We start from the raw sequence: 20167 nt of genomic DNA on the forward strand, positions 1-20167 counted from the left end.
GCTTATCTGACTGAGCCCCCAGGCGCCCCAAGTCTGTTTTTTATATGTGATTTACATTTGTTTTACAAACCTTCTGAGCTAGTCTTTCCTTAACAACTTTTTAAACCTTTTTAAACCTCCTCCATTGCCAGCACTCCTAAGGCTTCTGTTGATGGCCACCCACCCACCCCCGCTTGTGATTTTATGCTATTTTGTTTTTCAGAAAAGGTCATGGCCTGCAGTTCATTTTTCACTTTCTATTTTATTTATTTATTTATTTATTTTTAATATTTTTATTTTATTTCTAGGATAGAGAGAGACAGCGTGAACAGGGGAGGGTCAGAGAGAGAGGGAGACACAGACTCTGAAACAGGCTCCAGGCTCTGAGCTGGCAGTCAGCACAGAGCCCGACGCGGGGCTCGAACCCACGAACCGCGAGATCATGACCTAAGCGAAAGTCGGATGCTTAACCGACTAAGCCACCCAGGCACCCCCATTTTTCACTTTTTAAAGAATGGAAAGTAGTTTTTAAAGTATTTAAAAATATTTCTCAGAGTGGAGCCTTCTAACTAGTTGTGGTTATTTCTTGTTTTAATCGGCCGCATTTCCTCTTTCCTCAGTCAGGCATCAAAACTTGGAGACCAGTTGGCGGATTTGCACCTTTACAACCAGAAGCTCAGGGATAAGTTGAAGGAGGAGGAGAACACAGTGTGTACGTTCCGGTGGTTTTTGTGTGCCCCTGACGCAGGTGTACCTACCCTGGGTGGTGCCCATGGTGATGTCTTTTTTTTTTTTTTTTAATTTTTAATTTTTTTTTAAATTTATTTTTTGAGAGAGAGAGAGAGAGAGAGCGCACAAGCGGGGGAGAGAGAGAGGGGCAGAGGGAGAGGGAGACACAGAATCCGAAACAGGCACCAGGCACCAGGCTCTGAGCTGTCAGCACAGAGCTCGATGCAGGGCTTGAACCCACGAACTGTGAGATCACGACCTGAGCCGAAGTCAGACGCTTAACCGACTGAGCCACCCAGGCGCCCCTATGATGTCTTAATAGTAGGTGGAATTGCATACCGTCTTCCTTAATGCTGCAGTTTGAAGATGAGATTGTTAAGTGGGTGGGTGGCTCACAGCCCCAGTCGCTAGCCCTGTTGTCCAGTGTGCCTGAGGTGGGCGGGCCCTGGCGCTCCGTGCGCTGACCTGTTGCACCCTCAGACGGCCCGTGTTTGAGCAGTGCAGCCCAGGCCTGTCCCTCTGCTCAGGGGGCTCTGCTGAGGCCTGGCACTAAGGGAAAGGCGGGAACTCTTTCCGCTGACAGGCCGGAGGACTGAGCGTGCTGAGCCCCAGTATGTGAGCAAGTTCGGCTTCCACACGGTGACATTCTGTGGCTTCATCCATCAGGTGAGTGCCTGGGGAAGATGTCCCTGCTTAGCTGATGATGACTCCCAGCGCCCCGGTGCCCGTCGCCTCGTCCCTTGTAGGTGACAGGGTGCTGGGAAGATTGTCTGATTTTTGAACACACACTGTGAGCTGGGGGTGCTGGGAGAGGAGGGCAGAGCCCGGAGCTGAGCTGTGGGGTGAGTGGAAGAGCATCCAAGCAGAGGGAACAGTAGTGCAAAGGCCTTTCTGCAGGGGGTCGTGTGATGAGTGTGGGGACTGAAGTGGGTGGTGGTGAGGCAGCAGGTGAGGTCAGGGATTAAGTCCTGTCATATACCTCAGGTCTCTGTAATTCTCGTGACATAAACTCCATTATTTCAAAATGTACAATTTAGTGGTTGTTAGTATCTTCGCAATGCTGTGCAGCCATCACCACTGTATAATTACAGAACATTTTCATCACCCCCAAAAGAAATCACATGCTAATTAGCAGTCGCTCCCCACCCTCCCTGCCCTCGGCCCCTGGTAACCACTCACCTCCTTCTGTCTCAATGGATTTGCCCATTCTGCACATTTCATGTAACAGAGTCATCCAGTAGATAGCCGTTTGTCTCTCCCCTGTGGACGTCATGTGGGGTAAGACCCTTAGGAAGCCTGAGCCAGATGTGGGGATTCCAGCCGCGGGGCAGCCCTCCCATCTGGGGGCCCTAGAACTCCACACGCACAGTGGTCTACAGGCTCGTTAGGACTCCCTAGGTCTCTGGTGAAGCCCGCTCCCCTGGGCTTACACATCGGCCCGGAGCTGGTGGCCAGCACAGTTGTACTGGTCCCAGGCAGGTGTGGCTGCATGTGGCCTGGTGTCCTGCTTCAGACGCTGAGTTTAAGAGCTGTGGGCTCTCCAAAGACTCAGTTGATGTTACCCAGTGACTTTTCAGGAACCAAGGACTGAAATCACACGCAGCGCCCCAGCCTGTGAAGTTGATGAGAATGGGGCTGGCCCATTAGGGACACAGGCGGCCCCTGTGTGCCCCTTTAGACTCCAGGATCAGTGAACCTGTTTAGCTCAGCTGCAACGGGCCAGGGAGGGGCAAGGGACGTGGGGGGACACTTAGTCCACCTCCTTGTCCTGCGACAGATGGATGGAACACCTTGGACCAGCTTAGAAATTCCAGGAGGGTCCTGCTCTTTGGGACGGATAACCCCCTCTGGGGGGTTGCAGCCAGTGGTGGGGCAACCTTGAGCCCCAACAGCGGGCTTCTCAGACACCTAGTGCGCTAAGCCTTCTTGGGACCACCTTTCGGTGCAGAGAAGCCAAGCGATGCCCTGAGTCCATGCAGCTAGTGAGTGGAGGGCCAGGATTTGAATCTGGCTTCAGAGTGTGGGCCTGAGCCACCTCACTACCTCGCCCCTCTGTCAAGGCGAAGGCCGGGTCACTGGCAGGGCACTCAGGTGGCCCTGCCTTCGGTAGCTCAGGGGAAAGTCCTGTCTTATGGTGGGTGAGGGGATTACCGCCCCTCTGTCCAGGGGGAGGCATTGGGCTAGTCAGCACTGCTGGCCGTCTCCCAACACATAGTCTGTGTCTTTTATGACCTGGTCTTCCAGAAGGTAGACAGAGTCATGGACACTGGGAGCCTGTGCAGGCAGATGGGGAGGGAGGGACTGCCACCCTGTGTGCCTCAGGCTGTGTGGGGAGAGGGCGCCCCGCCTGTGCCTGAGGCACACCCAGCACTAAGGGGCTGAATCCAGGGCTGGGCGAGCACAGCCCCCAGCACAGTGTGTCCAGGCTGACAGCACTGACCGGGGAGACGCGTCTGCGGGTCTCGGCCACGCACGCACGCACGCTGTCGGAACAGTCTCTCCCCTGAGGGTTTCCCAAAGTAATGCTCTGTATCCTAAAACAAAACAAAACAAAAAAAACAATGTACCCAAACTCTACTAAGGTATAATAGACATGAAATAAACCGCACATTAAAAACAAAATTTGTAAAAAATATTTATTTTTGAGAGAGAGAGAGAGAGCGAGCGAGCAGAGAGGGAGACACAGAATCCGAGCTGTCAGCACAGAGCCAGCACGGGGCTTGAACTCATGAACTGTGGGATCATGACCTGAGCCAGTCCCCAGGCGCCCCAAAACGCACATTTAAATTGTACAGTGTGGTGAGTTTTGGGAGACGTAGGTACCTGTGAACCAGCCCCTACAGCTGGGGCGCGTATCACCCAAACGTCCTCCCGCCCTTTCCCGACCCTGCGCGCCACGGATCCGCTTTCTGTCACTGTATATAAGCCTGTATCTCATGGAACTTAGTATAAATGGAATCATACAGTACGTGCTTTTTTCTGGCTTCTTTCACTCAGTTTAATCATTTCATGGTATTCATCTACGGTGTTGCAAGTGTTCAGAGTCCGTTCCTCCCCAAGATGAACCAGGATGTTTACCCATCTGCCTGCTGACAGGCATCTGAGTAGTTTCCAGGTTTTGCTTCCACAAATAGAGCTGCTGTGAATCTTTGTGTATAAGAGTTTGTGTAGACACACACTTCCATTTATTTATCTTGGGTAATTGCCTAGCAGGGAAATGGCCAGGTCATATGGTAGGTTCATAATCAGCTTTTTAAGAAACTGCAAAAATACTTTCCCAAGTGACTGTGCCATTTAACAGTCCCGCCGGCAGTGGGTGAGGGTCCCAGCCCCTCCACACCCTCGCCAGTCTGGCTGGTTCCGTTATTTAAAGTTCTAGCCTCCCGGTGAGTGTGCAGTGGTGTGTCCCTCATGTTCTGTTTCCCCTGATGGTTAATGACGTGGAACATCTATTCATGGGCCTGTTTGCCATATATTAGGGGTACAGAGATTTAGGGTTATGATGTCCTCTTCATTAATTAACTTGCTTTCCATTGTGAAATGATCTTCTTTATATTTATGATATTCTCTCCTCTGAAACCTATGCTGTTTGATACTAACATAGCCATTTCAGCTTCCCTTTTTTTAAAGTTATTTTAAAACCAGCATGAACTGATTTTTTTAATGTTTTTTTTTTTTTTTTTTTTTTAAATTTCTGAGAGAGAGACAGCATGAGCAGGGGAGGGTCAGAGAGAGACAGAGAGACACAGAATCCGAAACAGTCCCCACGCTCTGAGCTAGCTGTCAGCACAGAGCCCGACGCGGGGCTCGAACCCACGAACCGCGAGATCATGACCTGAGCCGAAGTTGGACGCTCAACCAACTGAGCCACCCAGGCGCCCCAGCCATTTCAGCTTTCTTTTGACTGGTGTTAGCATGACATATGTTTTCTATCCTTTTAACCTATTTATGTTTAAAATGTTTTTTAATGTTTATTTATTATTAAGAGACAGAGAGACCGAGCATGAGCAGGGGAGGGGCAGAAAGGGGAGACACAGAATCCGAAGCAGGCTCCAGGCTCTGAGCACAGAGCCCGACGTGGGGTTCGAACTCTTGCACTGCAAGATGATAACCTGAGCCAAAGCTGGATGCTTACCTGACTGAGCCATCCAGGCACCTCTAACCTATTTCTGTTTTTATATATAAAGTGCATTTCTTGCACACAGCTTGGAATCCAGTCTTGCTTTATTTTTCCAACCCATCTCTGTCATGTAAGTAGGTAGTTAGACCCTTTGCATTTAATGTACTTATTGATGTGTCTGGGGGTAAATCTGTCATTTTACTTTCTGTTTTTTATTTGTCCCATCTGTTCTGTTTCCCTTTTCCCTGTTCATATGCCCTCTTTTGGACTATTTTTAATGACTCCATCATATCTTCTCTGTTGGCTACCTGGAACATTTGTTGTGTCTGTCAGTGGTTGTGCTGGGGTTTGGGCCGTCTTGGCTGCAGCAGCCTCAGCCTTGACCCTTGTTGCCCAGGTGAATGAGTGGCAGGATGACTGGTCGACCTTCTTTGTCCGGCACCGTCTCCAAGCACAGCTGGACCTCATTGAAAAGGACTATGCTGACCGAGAGGCACGAGAACTGTGGTCACAGCTACAGGTGGGTGCCGAGGTCCTCTCTGGGACAGGGACGGAGCTGTTCTCTTATGAGCCCACTGCATTGGTGTGGAGCCCTCTGGTAGAATGGAGCCATGGAGCAGAGCTGGTCAAGCGTGGACACAAGTGCCTGACGATCGGTCTGATGGGGAAACTGGGAAGGGGAAGGTACCTGAGGGCATACTTGGCCCCTGAGTACAACTTTCACTGGCTGGGTCACCAAGTACTTAACCTCAAACTTTGCTCACGTGAAACATAGGTGCCTGGCTCATAAATGGTGGCCTTTACTATTGCTTTCTTATCCACTCTTACCCTGTTCTTCCTTCTTTTCCAAAGCACGAATGTCTCACTTCTTAGAGATATGGGCAGCAGATGCCCCAGAGTAACTAGTTTGAAAATATAACTCTCAAAATGCTCAAAACAGAATTTGTGTGTCATTCGAGGGTGAAATTTAACTCATTAAGGAAATAACCAGTAGTATATAGAACAGGTGCAGACATAGGTGTGTTGTGAAATTAAAGAACAGTGAAGAAAGTTTGCTAAGTTACTCCCGGTAAAAAAACTTCCTCTCAGGTTATATGGTTCATATTCTACAGGACCATGTCCATGGAGGTTTCTGTTATATGGGAGTCATTAGTGCTGTGGAGTTTCCGGACCTAAATTAGTCAATAGTACAATGATGTTGCATTCTCCTGGACTCAGACGATCCTCATCTCTGGGCTTGGTAGACTGGGCTGTGGTTGGACCCTGAACAAACACGAGGTCGTCTCTGCCTTATTTCCAAGTATTGGGTGAAGAGGCTTATAGTCCCAGGATAACTGTGCACAATAATTGTTTTCTTAGGTGAAGATCCCGGATCTGTTTTGTGGTCTAGAGATCGTCCCTGCCCTTCTTCATGGGGATCTCTGGTCAGGAAACGTGGCTGAGGACGACTCAGGGCCTATTGTTTATGACCCAGCTTCCTTCTATGGACATTCTGAGTTTGAACTGGCAATTGCTTTGATGTTCGGGGGGTTTCCTAGATCCTTCTTCACTGCCTACCACCGGAAGATCCCCAAGGCTCCAGGGTTTGACAAGCGGCTGCTGCTCTATCAGCTCTTTAACTACCTAAATCACTGGAACCACTTTGGGTTGCAGTACAGGAGCCCGTCCCTGGGCACTATGAGGAAGCTTCTCAAGTAGCAGCGAGCCTGCGTCCCCTGCCTCCCTGCTTAGTGAATAACTCTGGGTAGCAACACCAGAGATGGCTTCAGGTACTAATAAAGTCCGGGTGGGTTTCAGGGTGGAATGGCTGTGTGTGTTTTAGTTCACCTGTGTCTCCATCCTCCATGCAGTTGGGCTAGTTTACAGAGGGCCCAGAGCACCTGACAGATTTCCAACAGCCTCATTATGAATCATGATCTGGGGGGAACTTGGATATTTTCATGATGGTATAGAAACACACAGATCTGGGATTTGCTTAGGTGGAAGTTGGGGTCACATCTCTCTGTGGACTCAGGGCTCCTGTTTCTGGCTCAGGCAGAGTTAGAGGCCAGGAGATGGTCTCACCTCTTCAGCAGCACCTCTGCGGCTGAGTGGGGCTCTGAGTGCCCCCGCTACTGAGGTGGGACAGATGGAAAGAAAGGCCCTCAATATTGTGGGGACCCTGCATTTGGACGGCAGCCACTGCCCAGCCCTGCTTCTGCACTGCATTTTTCAGCTGGAGTGTTTTCTGCTGGATAAAAAGGGGGTGAGGGTAGGGGGAGAGCCTTGGGCAGTGGGTGTCCACTGTGGTCAGGCGGCTGGGGTGGCCAGTTGGTTGGGGGTGTCGTGACTGTCATCCTTGAAGGGAGGGTCCAGGGCAAGCCATGTCAGGGCAGGGGCTGCAGGGCACTGGCCATGCACAGTGCGTGGCTGGAGAGGAGACCAGGCCTTTATTACTCCTTGCAAAATTACCAATTTCCCGGTGATAGGGGCGCCCAAATTTCTCTTTTCTGAGACTGTCTAGCGGGCCTCAAAGTTAAGACTTTGTAGAAAGACGCCCAGAGGCGTCCTTCCGTACAAGTGGTATTTCAAACCAGAAACCGCCTTTATCCCAGAACCCAGGTTTGTGGGACGGGACAGTGCGACGAGAGGAGGGGGCTGGTCCCACGTGGGGGATGGGGCCTGGATCTCCTCCGGGGACCCGGCCGGCCGAGACCCCGACGCCTGGCGCAGGCCACTGCGCCCCTCCCACCACGGATTCAGGCTTCCCCCACCGAGCTCTGATCCCGCCCCCGCCCTAGAGTTCGGACCCCCCCCGCCCCCCTGCCCGGCCACACCCACGGGCTCAGACCCCACCCCACGCCGACCCCACCCACGGGCTCAGACCCCACCGCACGCCGACCCCACCCACAGGCTGAGACCCCACCCCACGCCGACCCCACCCACAGGCTCAGACCCCACCCCGCGCCGACCCCACCCACAGGCTCAGACCCCACCCACAGGCTCAGACCCCACCCCGCGCCGACCCCACCCACAGGCTGAGACCCCACCCCACCCATGAACTCAGGGGCTTACCCCCCCCAACCCCGCCTCGCCCCACCCACAGGCTCTGTCCCCATCCCCCACGAGCTCAGATTTCCACCCCCTTAGCCCAACCTCACGAGCGACCTCGGGCCGCGTCCCCTGCCCCAACCCCACCCCGCCCACGAGCTTAGACTGCCCCCACACCTCCCACACACCGCGCCCGCATCCCACCCACAACCTCAGACCCCGCCCTGCCTCCTCCCTGGCCCCGCCCCCAGACTGCGCGGCAGGCTCCGCCCCCCGGCTTTCCTGGCTTCGCGAGACCCAGGCTCCCCTCACGCGGGCCCCGCCTCACTGGGCCCGGCCCCGCCTCCGTGCGCACTATTTTGGCGGCCGGCGCGCTCCGTACGGGGCCGAGGAGCGAGGTCGGAGGTCACAGGGCGGGGCCAGCGTCGGTAGCCGCCCCCTCTGCCTCAGCCGTAGTCTTGCTGCCTGCATCCCCCGGCGTCCCCCGTCCCGCTGCTGCGGCGGGGTCGCGCTTCGAGTCCGCGGGCGCGGTTCGGGGCGTCGAGGATGGCCCTGGGCGAGGAGCCGGCCGCGGGCGCGCCGGAGGACCGGGCGGAGGACGAGGCGCTGGCCCGCGGCGGCGCCCTCGAGTCGTTCGGAGAGAGCGCGGAGACACGCGCGCTGCTCGGCCGCCTGCGGGCGGTGCTCGGCGACCGTGCGGCCCGGGAAGGCGCCCTGGAGCGGTTCCGAGGTGCGCGTGCTGCCCGGGACCGGCGGCCTGTGTGCACGCTCTCGGGTCGCAGCTGCTGCTCTTCCCGTGCGATGGTGCCCCCTGCCGCACCCCTGCGGGAGCCGGGCCTGTGTTCGAGGGCGGCGTCACCTGAAGGCGCCGGGGCCCTGCTTTTCCCGCCTGTCCTTGGAGGGGGGTGTGCGGGTCCGCCTGCGGACGCCGGCGTGGACCTCGCCGGGGCGGCCGTGCGGGCCGGGAGGGCGGGAGAGGAGGAGCAGCTGGGGACCCGCGCACCGCAGACAAAGCGGCTCCGACCCCGCCCGGAGAGGCAGCCGCTCGGGCGCGGCCCGGCTCCGGGCGGGGTGCGGTGGTGGGTTGTGCGTGCGGTTGGTCACCTGTCAGTGCCAGCTCTCCCAGCTTAGACCTTTGCGGTCTCGTGAGCAGCTGGTAAATGACTCCCTGGGGCCCCATCGCTAGGTAGCCAGGCTTCTGTAGTTCAGGAAAGCCATCTCTGGGCCCTTGCTGCTCCCCCAGTTTCGGCATGGTTTTGTCTTCCGTGGTTTGTAAGGACGGCCCTCTGACTCTGGGAGAGCGGCTGCCTGGACCAAGCATGTGCTCTGGCGACACGCACCGAGCTTACGTCCCGCGTGCCGCTTGGGCACGTTGTCTCATTGGTTTGAGTCTGTTTCTTTGGCCGTGAAGGGAGGTAGCAAAAACAAGATCTTGTGCGCACGACTGTTCTGAGGGTGCGGTGCATATCCAGGGACCGGCGAGGCCTGCTTTCCCCTTCCTGGGATCTTGTCACATGTGCAGGTGTGTGGCCGGTGACCACTGTCATAGGCCAAGTGGCCACTAGATTTGACAGGTGCTGTGCCAACTGCTGGAAGGAGTAGAAACCTGGCTGCCTGGGGTCTGAAGGGTTGGGTGTGGGTGGGGGGAGAAGAGAGTGGGGACAGGTCTTTGTTTGATGAAGGGGAGAAATTGGCTTCTGACTGAAAGAAGGAGCAAAGAAGGGTTCAGAGGAGGTGGGGAAGGAGACTCCAGAGAAGGTGTGCTGTGCATACAGCGTGGGGCCAGGACAGCGGCCACACTGAGGTGGGCAGGTGGGCGGTGGTGGGGAGCTGCCCTAGGGGTCAGGACAGCAGCTGCACTGGGGTGGGCAGGCGGGCGGTGGTGGGGAGCTGCCCTTTGGTCTGTGCCCTAGGAGCACCATAGAAGCCAGTGAGGAGAAACTGAGGATTTCTGGGACTCGTGTGCTTATTTGCCTCAGCGATGTTAATCCTTGTGTTTTCCTTTTTAGTAATAATGGACAAGTACCAGGAGCAGCCTCATCTGTTGGACCCACACCTTGGTAAGAACAGGGGCTGGTCATGCTGGTGTTCACCATCCAATTACAGATGGTCACAAATGCCTTTGTGTGGGGCGCTGGCTGTGTGCTTGCCAGCAGAGGGTATCGGGATGAAGTGCCCGGGCTTTTTTGCTTGCAGGGTCTAAGCATCCCTGGTTGTGTGTATTTTCATCTGTTTTCCAGGCACATTTTGTTAGATAGCACCCAGTGCTTTATGGGGATCACTGTGGAAGGATGATGAATTATCTGTAGATGGAGACAGTGAGGTTTGGTTTCCTTAACACGGTATAAGGGCAGTGACTTTGTTTCTTTTGTTTTTCATTATTATTATTTTTTATGTGTATTTATTTTTGAGAGACAGGATCTCAAAAAGGATCCAAGTAGAAAGACAAGATCCAAGTAGGCTCTGCACTGTCAGCACGGGTGTCCTTTGTTTTTGTCTTGTTTCATACTGATGACATTTTTTTCTTTCTTTTATATGCAAAGTAACACTTCAAGGAAGGTAGCAACAGTAACTTAAATTGAAAGGCAGCTCGGGCTGGGGGCTAGGTGCAGGAGCCCTGGATTTGCTTCTCGGTGCAACCACTCCTTTGCTCTGGCCTCAGTTTCCTTGCCTGTAAAATGGGGATTTTTAGCACTACCTGCCTCACAGGGCTGTTGAAACTTTATACGTTGCCAAGTGAGGCATTAAGTGTTAGCTTTAGTGTACACATAAGTGCTTTTTAAAAAGTGGGCTGGTGCTGTGTGTGCTGCTGTTTTCCTCTCCAGGTAACACACAGGTTTTGTGCAAGGTATGCTTTCTGAGCTCTCCCCTGTCTCAGGCAGAAAAAGTGCAATTTCATCCTTGGTTGATATCTTGGCTGGGTGAAGACAGAAAGCATGGTTCCCTCACCCACTGTTACCGAGTCCAAGTTTTTTCTTCAGGAGCCTTTTTTGCTGCTGAAAGTTTCTAGAACTTGACATCTTAGAAGAGTGTGACTTGTTCTAGGCCTTTTCTCTCATGCTGGGCCTTAGCTGGACGGTCTGAATGTGAGTCTGAACACTTGGCATCCTTCGGAGCAGGGAACTCCGAAATGACCAGGTGTGTCACTGGTCATTTCTGAGAGAGAGACAGCGTGAACAGGGGAGGGTCAGAGAGAGAGGGAGATGCAGAATCTGAAACAGGCTCCAGGCTCTGAGCTAGCTGTCAGCACAGAGCTTGACGCGGGGCTCAAACCCATGAACCGTGAGACCATGACCTGAGCCAAAGTCGGATGCTCAACCAACTGAGCCACCAGGCGCCCCTAAAAAGTTAAAAAAAATTTTTTTTTATTTGGCAACCCCCCCCCCCCCCAAACGTGGCTAAATGGCTTTGGGATTCAGCAGCCTAGAGAGGTACACCTCTGGTCTGCCTACGTGGGCAAGGGGCTGGGGCCCCTTAGAGCACCGCCTGTTTGCAGCCCTTCCCATGTCCCGCGCTGGCCGGTTCCCGGCACCTCGGCTCTCACTGCTGGGCTGTTCCATTTAGCACAGGTTTCCCTGCCACCGTCCAGTTTCCAAGTCACAGCTGGCATCTCTTGGCTGTTGTTTCTTTTTCTTTTTTTCTTTGTGGATTTGTCTCTTTATTTCGTTTTACTGGGACTTGGGGGGTGAGGGTTGCTGAGATAAGCATGTGGAATAGTCTGCTTTTCTGGTCTCTGTTCTCGTGGAATGTCTGTGCTGGCTTTCGGGGTCCCTGGGAGCCCCGTTCTGACTGTTCCTGCCATTCCCTCAAGTTCACTTCTTTTCTCTGGCATTGGCTTTTGTGTGTAATTTGGTCTTTTCATGGTACTGTTTCTCTCCATATTTAAGACCAAACGGATGCAGTTGAGGGCTCCTCTACTTCTATTTTGTAAGTTGGAGTGTTTTCAGCTAGACCTGTCCTGAACGGGGTCTGTCAGGCAGCTCCATTTGGAGCAGTGTGGTGAGCAGATGAACAGATTTTTCTCTGGGAGCACGTGAGTTGGTTGAGTTTTCTACCACACTGGGGATGTTCCAGATGCCAGGATGAAGCCTTCCTGTATCTGGGGGCTCACGTTTCCTCTGGAGACCGCTTCACTTGCCCTAAGTAGGTTGTTGAGTTTTGCTCTGGGATGAAAGCCACTCGTGCCCATGAGGTGAGGTGTAACTTACGCGCCATCGAGTTCACCCTCTTGTGTGCATACTTCACTGGGTTTTAGTAAATCACAGAGTCATGTAGCCCTAATGTTAGGTGATTCCCTAACGTTTGTCACCCCCAGAAGAAGCCCATATCCATCAACTGACCCCTACCCCCTATGCCTGCTCTCCTGCCAGTTCCTGGGAACTGCTAATCTGTTTTCTGTCTCTGAATTTCATATACATGCTCATGAGCATTTCATATAATGGAGTCAGACAATATGTCTTTTGTTTTTTTGTTTTTTTTAAAAGATTTTATTCAAAAAAATTTTTAAAAATTTAAAAAATTTTAAATTTTATTTTAAGTTTCTTTTTTAAATGTTTATTTTGGGGGGGGAGAGAGAGAGAGAGAGAGCGCGTGTGCACGCACGAGTGTGAGCAGGGGAGGGACAGAGAGAGAGAGAGGAGACACAGAATCTGAATCAGGCTCTAGGCTCCCAGCTGTCAGAGCAGATCCCAAAGCGGGCTTAAAGCTCACAAACTATGAGATCATGACCTGAACCGAAGTTGGATCCTTAACTGACTGAGCCACCCAAGCTCTGATTTTTAAAAAAAATATATTTATTAATTTTTGAGAGACAGTGCACATGTGCAAGAGGGGGTGGGACAGAGAGAGAGTGGACAGAGGATCTGAAGTGGGCTCTGTGCTGACAGCAGAGAGCCCCATGTGGGGCTCAGACTGACAAACCATGAGATCATGACCTGAGCCGAAGTCAAATGCTTAACCGCTTAACCAACTGAGCCACCCAGGCACTCTAGACAATAGATCTTTTGTGACTGACTTCTTTAACTCTGTCTAATGTTTAAAGTTCGCTATGTAATGAAATACTTTACTAATATTTCAGTTTCTTTGGGTTTTCTAAGCAGGTAAATAATTATATAGTTTGTAAATAATGCTAGCTTGATTTCTTTATAGGTCATTATACACTTTCATTCTATCGGTTGTTATACACTTTCATTCTTCCTTTAAACAGTGTGTTTTTTTTTTAACTTTTTTTAAATGTTTTTTTTACTTATTTCTGAGAGAGAGAGAGAGAGAGAGAGAGGCAGACAGTGTGAGCAGGGGAGGGTCAGAGAGAGGGAGATACAGAATCCGAAGCAGGCTCCAGGCTCTGAGCTGGCTGTCAGCACAGAGCCCGACGCGAGGCTCGAACCCAGGAATTGTGAGATCATGACCTGAGCCGAAGTCAGACACTTAACAAACGTATGCACCTCCCCCAGTATCAAGGTGCAGAACATTTCTCTCATCCCAAGAGGTTAACTGTCCCTTTGCAGTTAGTCACCCTCATCTTGGCCCTGGGCACCCACTGACCTACTTTATTTACTCTGGCTTCTTTTGTTAAAATAATTTTTTTTTTAACATTTATTCGTTTTTGAGACAGAGACAGAGCATGAGTGGGGGGAGGGGCAGAGAGAGAGGGAGACCCAGAATCCGAAGCAGCCTTGAGGCTCTGAGCTGACAGCACAGAGCCCGACGTGGGGCTCGAACTCACAGACCATGAGATCATAACCTGAGCTGAAGTCGGACGCCCAACCGACTGGGCCACTCAGGTGCCCCGGTTAAAATAATAATCTTTAGGGGTGCCTGGGTGGCTCAGTCGGTTGGGCATCTGACTTCGGCTCAGGTCATGATCTCATGGCTTGTGGGTTCGAGCCCCATGTCGGGCTCTGTGCTGACAGCTAGCTCAGAGCCTGGAGCCTGCTTCGGATTCTGGGTCTCCCTCTCTCTCTGACCCTCCCCTGCTCGTGCTGTCTCTGTCTCTCTCAGAAATAAGTAAAACATTAAAAATAATCTTAAAAATTTTTTTTTAACATTTATTCAGTTTTGAGAGTCAGAGAGACAGAACATGAGTGGGGGAGGGGTAGAGAGAGGAGACATAGAATCTGAAGCAGGCTCCAAGCTCTGTGCTGTCAGCATAGAGCCTGATGCGGGGCTTGAACTCATAAACTGCAAGGTCATGACTTGAGCTGAAGTCGGACACCCAACTGACTGAGCCACTCAGGTGCCCCTAAGATAATATTCTTAAGACTTCTTCATATTACATATTTTAGTATTTTGCTCTTTTTCTGTTGAACTGCAATTTGTTTATCCTTTGACCTGTTGATGGACATTTGGGTTGTCTCCAGTTTGGGGCTGTTATTAATGCTGTTGTGACATTTGCAGACAGTTTTTTGGGTGGACATGTGTTTTCATTTCTTTTGGGTAAATCTGTAAGGGTGGAATTGCTGGGTTTTATAGTAAATATGTGATTTTTATGATAAACTCTTATGATTCATTGCTGTACTGTTTTCATAAAGGTAGTGCCATTTTATATTTCAGCCAACAATCTGAGAATTCCAGTTGTCCTGCATCCTCATCATCACTTAGTATTGTCAGTCATGGTGATTGTAGCCTAAATTTTTGTGGGAATGTAGTGGTATATTGTTACAGTTTTACTCCGCATTCCTTAGATGTGAATTGCAATCTTTTACATTTATTAAGACTTATGGCCCAGCATAGGGTCTGTTTTGTTGAAAGTTCTTTGTATGCTTGAGAGGAATGTCCCTTCTGCTGATGTTGGGTAGAGTGCCCTGTGTCATTTAGGTAAGGTGATTCATACTGTCATTTAGGCCTTTTATATCCATATTGATTTTTTTTCCCACTTGTTCATCAATTCCTGAGAGTATTGAAATCTGTAACTACAGTGATAAATTTTTCTTTTCCCTTTCTGCTCTCTCAATTTGGCTCTGTAATTTGGTGTATATGGTTATAGGAGTCTTGAGTCTTCATGATTAATTGACCCTTACATTGTGAAATGTTCTCTTTATCTGTGTAATATTACTTGTTCTGAAATATGCTTTGTCTGATACTGATGTAGTTGCTCTAGCTTTTTTTTTTTTTTTAAGTTTATTTAGAGAGAAAGAGACGGAAAGAATGCATATATCAACAGGGGAAGGGACAGAGAGAGAGAGGAAGTGTGAGAGAATCCCAAGCTTGCTCCATGCTGTCAGTGTAGAGCACGATGTGGGGCTTGAACTCATGAACTGTGAGATCATCACCTGAGCCAAAATCCCTGAGCTGAAATCAAGGGTTTGATGCTTAACTGACTGAGCCACCCAGGTGCCCCAGCTCAGGCTTTCTTATAACTTATGATTGCTTGGTATGGCTTTTCTTCCAATTAACATTTTAAAAATTAGAAAAAATTTTTTTCTTTTTTTTTTTGAGAGAAAGCGGTGGAGGAGAGGGGCATAGGGGCAGGAGTTGGGGGGAGAGAAAGAGAATTTTTTTTTTAAGTTTATTTTTGAGAGAGAGTGAGTGAGTACAGGGGAGGGGCAGGGAGAGGAGACAGAATAGGAAGCAGGCTCCAGGCTCTGAACTGTCAGCGCAGAGCCTGATGTGGGCCCCGAACCCACAAACTGTGAGACCATGACCTGAGCTGAAGTTGGATGCTTAACCGACTCAGCCACCCAGGTGCCCCCTCCCCCCAATTTTATTTTAAGTGCCCTCCTGCTTTTTAAAAGCAAGGATGAATGTTGTATTAATTCTGTGCCCTTTTAGAAACTGTTAAGATAAAAATGTTTTTTGGGTCTCCTGAGTGTCTCAGTTGAGCATCTGACTCTTAGTTTGGCTCAGGTCGTGACCCCAGAGTCATGGGATTGAGCCCCACGGCAGGCTCTGATCGTGCTGATCGTGGAACCTGTGTAAGATTCTCTCTCTCCCTCCCCCTCTGCTCCCTCCCCTACTTGCGCTTGTGTGTGTACTCTCTCTCTAAAAATGAAATGTTTTTCCTCATTTCTATCGATACTTGGATTATTATTTAAAAAAAATTTTTTTTCATAGTTTTATTTATTTTTGAGACAGAGAGAGACAGAGAATGAGTGGAGGAGGGGTAGAGAGAGATACACTCACAGAATCTGAAACAGGCTCCAGGCTCTGAGCTGTCAGCACAGAACTTGATGCAGGACTTGAACCCACGAACCGCGAGATCATGACCTGAGCTGAAGTTGGACGCTTACCCGACTGAGCCACCTAGGTGCCCTATCAATACTTGGATTATATAGATTTACTAATCTTGATCCACTTTTACATTTATAAATAAATCCTTTTTTCTTCTGGCATTTTAATATCATATTAATGTTTTAATATCATTAATATTTAATTTTATAGTAAATGTTTTGCATGTTTTTTTCCTAGAATGGATGATGAACTTGTTGTTGGATATAGTGCAAGATAAGACATCTCCAGCTGACCTCATACATCTGGCTTTTAAATTTCTTTACATCATCACCAAGGTAACATTTACATAGCGCTTTATAGTGGACAGAACACGTATGTACTTTGTTCGGAAATTACATTTTTTAGGAAAGATGGTTCTTACATATAAGTTGTGGGTTTCATTCTTTTAACACATGTTGGGGATCAGATGTTAATGATAGTGGTTCTGGGGTCCTTTGGCTGAAACCCTGTCTGAGATATTTAGCATCTTGCATTTGAATAGATCAGGCACTACCTAGGGAAGAAGGAGGGGGGGAATGGAGGAGAGGAGAGGAGGGGGAGGAAGAGAGATAGATGAGTAATTCAGAAAGTTTCTTACAAGGAAAAAGTAGACAAGCTTGGTGAAAATTGAAGTGCTTCTCAGACTTGAACATGCAGATGAATTTCCTGGGGATCTTGTTAAAATGTGGATTCTGAGTAAGCAGGTTTGGGGTGGGGCCTAATATTCTGTATTCTTGCAGACTCGCAGGTGATGTGTGGGTGCTGGTCTACAGACTTAACCAGTTGCAGTTTTGACCATGGGAGTGACTGAGAGCCATCTGGGGGTGGGTTTTGTGGAGCAGCGCCTGCTGTGTGGTGGAAAGAGGTCCTTGGCCAGTGAGAGAGCTCCGTGGGTGGGCTGCCCGTGCATACTGATCTGCGGCTCAGGGTCTCTCCTGAACTCTCCTGAACCCGTGGCACCACTGCATTTATGGAAGCCGTCATGAACTTGGGGACTTTTGAGGATTTCGAGGACTTATTCCTCAGGAGAATAAGAGGGCAGTTTTATAAACAAGGTAGAGGGAAAACTTTTTAGTATGTAACCTATCTGTGTTTCTTTTTTCTTTTTTTTTTTTAATATTTTTATTTATTTCTAGGAGAGAGAGAGAGAGAGAGACAGGGTGAGCAGGGGAGGGTCAGAGAGAGAGGGAGTCACAGACTGAAACAGGCTCCAGGCTCTGAGCTGGCAGTCAGCACAGAGCCCGACGCGGGGCTCGAACCCACAAACCGCGAGATCATGACCTAAGCGAAAGTCGGACGCTTAACCGACTAAGCCACCCAGGCGCCCCAACCTATCTGTGTTTCTGATGAAGCACATATAATATTTGTTAGTCAGGTGGAGACAGAACATGTGAATGAATGGTGTAAGAAGTGGAGATAGCTGCGGTTCCTCTTACCGAGTTGTATCGCTGTAATACGACACAGCCCTCTGATCACTGTGTGGAGTAGGTGGTGTGATCTTTGATGATAGAGGAAAAAGATAATTTTGTTACTTTCTGCATTTTCTAATTATGTAGTAATTCATTGTTTTTTTATCTGGTAGGTTCGAGGATATAAATCATTTCTTCGTTTATTTCCTCATGAAGTAGCTGATGTACAACCTGTTTTAGATATGTTTACAAATCAAAATCCTAGAGACCATGAAGTGAGTGTCTCTTTTCTCCTTTTCATTCCCAGCCATTTCCTTCCTTTCTTCCCTTGTTTGCTCCGCTCCTTACTGGCAGCTTTGTCTTCCTGTTTCCTTCAGTTTTATGTTATGCTGTTTTGTATCTCTCTTCCTCTTTTATTCTTTTGACTTTCTCTTTTTTTATACATTATTTTAAATTATTTCCTTTTTAAAAAAAATGTTTGAGAGAGCGAATAGGGGAGGGGGATAGAGAGAGAGAGGGTAAGAGAGAATCCAAAGCAGGTTCCGCACACAGCACGAAGCCTGACATGGGGCTCAATCTCATGACTGCGTGATCAATGACCTGAGCCAACATCAAAGGTCAGATTCTTAACTGACTGAGCCACCCAGGTGCCCTAAAGTATTTCCTTTTATTTTTTTTTTTTATTTTACTATTCTATTTCTTTATTTTTTTAAAACTTTGATTTATTTTTGAGAGAGAGGGAAAGGAAGAACCCCAAGCAGGCTCCATACTCACCATGGAGCCTGATGCAGGGCTTGATCTCACAACTATGAGATCATGATCTGAGCTGATAGCAAGAATTGGACGCTTAACCAACTGAGCTACTCAGGTGCCCCGAATTACTTCCTTTTAAAATATGCTCTCTGTAAAGAAAAAAATATGCTTATGTTCAGTGTGGTGATAAGTATGTCAACCATCTATATTTTTAAACTTGAAATATAATTATGTTGGGAGTCCCGAGGACCAACCCCAGGCTTGGTGAGTCCCTAAGAGCACTAGAGGGTTCTGCATGTAGTTGTTCTTATGGTTGTGACTGGTTAGTAGCAAACTCAGGAAAGAGAAAAGGCATATGGGGTGAAGTCTGGAGGAAACCAGAGGCAAGCTTCCAGAGTCTTCTCCCAGTTAGTTCACAGAACACTTGTCATTCTCCCAGCACTGAGTTGTGATAACACGTGTGAAGTGTTGCCCGTCAGGGCTGTTCCCCACCAGGTCCTAGAGACCAGTGTGCAGGACTTTTCTTGGGGGCTGGTTATGTGGGTACTCTGCTGAGCATGGACTGAAATTCCAAGCTCCCAAAAGGAAAGCGGGTTTCAACATAAACCACGTGGTTTATATGGATGGTCTAAGCACAGAGAGTTCCCCTTCTCTGGGAATGCTTGGAGGCTTCCTGAATCCAGGTTCCTAGCTGCCCACTGCTGGCCAGCCTTGTTAGCAGGCCTCTCCAGAGAGTCATGTTGCTGTGGGAGCGTTCGTATGCAAGGAGCACACAGTTCACAACTGTATCACCCAGGGTGTTGTTTCTGAACAAGTTCAGTTTCAGTTGAAGATATAGGTGAGCATTTCCCCAGCTACCCTCTACTTTTCGTCCCCTGAATGGATCATTCCAGGGCCAAAGTGGAGTCTTGTTTTATTGACTACCTGAAATAAGGGCACTCCTCTTTAAACTGGAAGTTGAGAATATTTTTCTTTATTATTAGTTTTTTATATTTATTTACTTTTGAGACAGAGAGAGACAGAGCAGGAGCAGAGGAGGGGGAGAGAGAGAGAGAGGGAGACCAGAATCTGAAGCAGCTCCAGGCTCTGAGCTGTCAGCACAGACCCCGATGTGGGGCTCGAACTCACGAACCGTGAGATCATGACCTGAGCTGAAGTCGGATGCTTAACCGACTGAGCCACCCAGGCATCCCTATTTTTTTTTTTTTTTTTTTATTCTTAAGTCTTTTGTTTTTTATATGCTTCTGCTTTCTCAAAAAACTGATTGCATGCTGAAGGGTGCCAGTGAGAANACTCACGAACCGTGAGATCATGACCTGAGCTGAAGTCGGATGCTTAACCGACTGAGCCACCCAGGCATCCCTATTTTTTTTTTTTTTTTTTATTCTTAAGTCTTTTGTTTTTTATATGCTTCTGCTTTCTCAAAAAACTGATTGCATGCTGAAGGGTGCCAGTGAGAAGCCATTATACTGATGTATTATAATTTTTCTTTGTTCATTTTGCTCTTTCTTTTGTCTTCTGGCGTAGCCAGCTAAGTTTGTATGACAGAGGGTGTGTGGGATGGGGTATCGGGGGGGGCTTATGATGGGGTGTGTTCCAGGGTCTGGGGAGACAGCATCTGAAGGGCCTGTGGTTGGCATTGCATGGGAGGGAGAGAGTAGGACTGTGAGTGGGGCATGTGGGTTACCTCTGGGCTTGAAACAGGGGTCATTTTACTTTGCTTTAATGTCTTAGACTTGGGAGACTCGCTACATGCTTCTACTGTGGCTCTCCATGACCTGCCTCATCCCTTTTGATTTTTCACGCCTTGATGGGAACCTCCTCACTCAACCTGGGCAAATGCGAATGTCCACAATGGACCGTATTCTCCAAATAGCAGAGGTAAATGTGATCGTGCAAATAGTTAGCTGCTAATTAGCATTCTTTTTCATTCTCATGC

The 20167-nt window shown here is 49.4% G+C and overlaps 2 protein-coding genes across 3 annotated transcripts in view; both read left to right on the top strand.

The window, feature by feature from the left end:
• The window catches only part of FN3K (fructosamine 3 kinase), a 10503-nt gene extending 3871 nt beyond the window's left edge, over nucleotides 1-6632 (top strand). The window contains exons 3-6 of the mRNA XM_039226214.1: nucleotides 600-691; nucleotides 1292-1374; nucleotides 5226-5348; nucleotides 6188-6632. Of these exons, the coding sequence (XP_039082145.1) occupies nucleotides 600-691; nucleotides 1292-1374; nucleotides 5226-5348; nucleotides 6188-6526 (637 nt within the window). The 3' untranslated portion in view covers nucleotides 6527-6632. The remainder of the gene's footprint in view (nucleotides 1-599; nucleotides 692-1291; nucleotides 1375-5225; nucleotides 5349-6187) is intronic.
• Nucleotides 6633-8293: 1661 nt separating this feature from the next.
• Nucleotides 8294-20167, top strand: part of TBCD (tubulin folding cofactor D) — a 155617-nt gene continuing 143743 nt past the window's right edge. The window contains exons 1-5 of one of the 2 annotated variants that reach the window (XM_039226427.1): nucleotides 8294-8588; nucleotides 9868-9918; nucleotides 16265-16362; nucleotides 17649-17750; nucleotides 19963-20109. In XM_039226427.1, the coding sequence (XP_039082358.1) occupies nucleotides 8405-8588; nucleotides 9868-9918; nucleotides 16265-16362; nucleotides 17649-17750; nucleotides 19963-20109 (582 nt within the window). In that variant the 5' untranslated portion in view covers nucleotides 8294-8404. The remainder of the gene's footprint in view (nucleotides 8589-9867; nucleotides 9919-16264; nucleotides 16363-17648; nucleotides 17751-19962; nucleotides 20110-20167) is intronic. The other variant, XM_039226428.1, reaches the window with a different exon arrangement.

The sequence above is a fragment of the Hyaena hyaena genome, unplaced genomic scaffold, assembly GCF_003009895.1.
Source record: "Hyaena hyaena isolate Hyena2069 unplaced genomic scaffold, ASM300989v1 scaffold_21, whole genome shotgun sequence".
NCBI classification, from domain to species: Eukaryota; Metazoa; Chordata; class Mammalia; order Carnivora; family Hyaenidae; genus Hyaena; species Hyaena hyaena.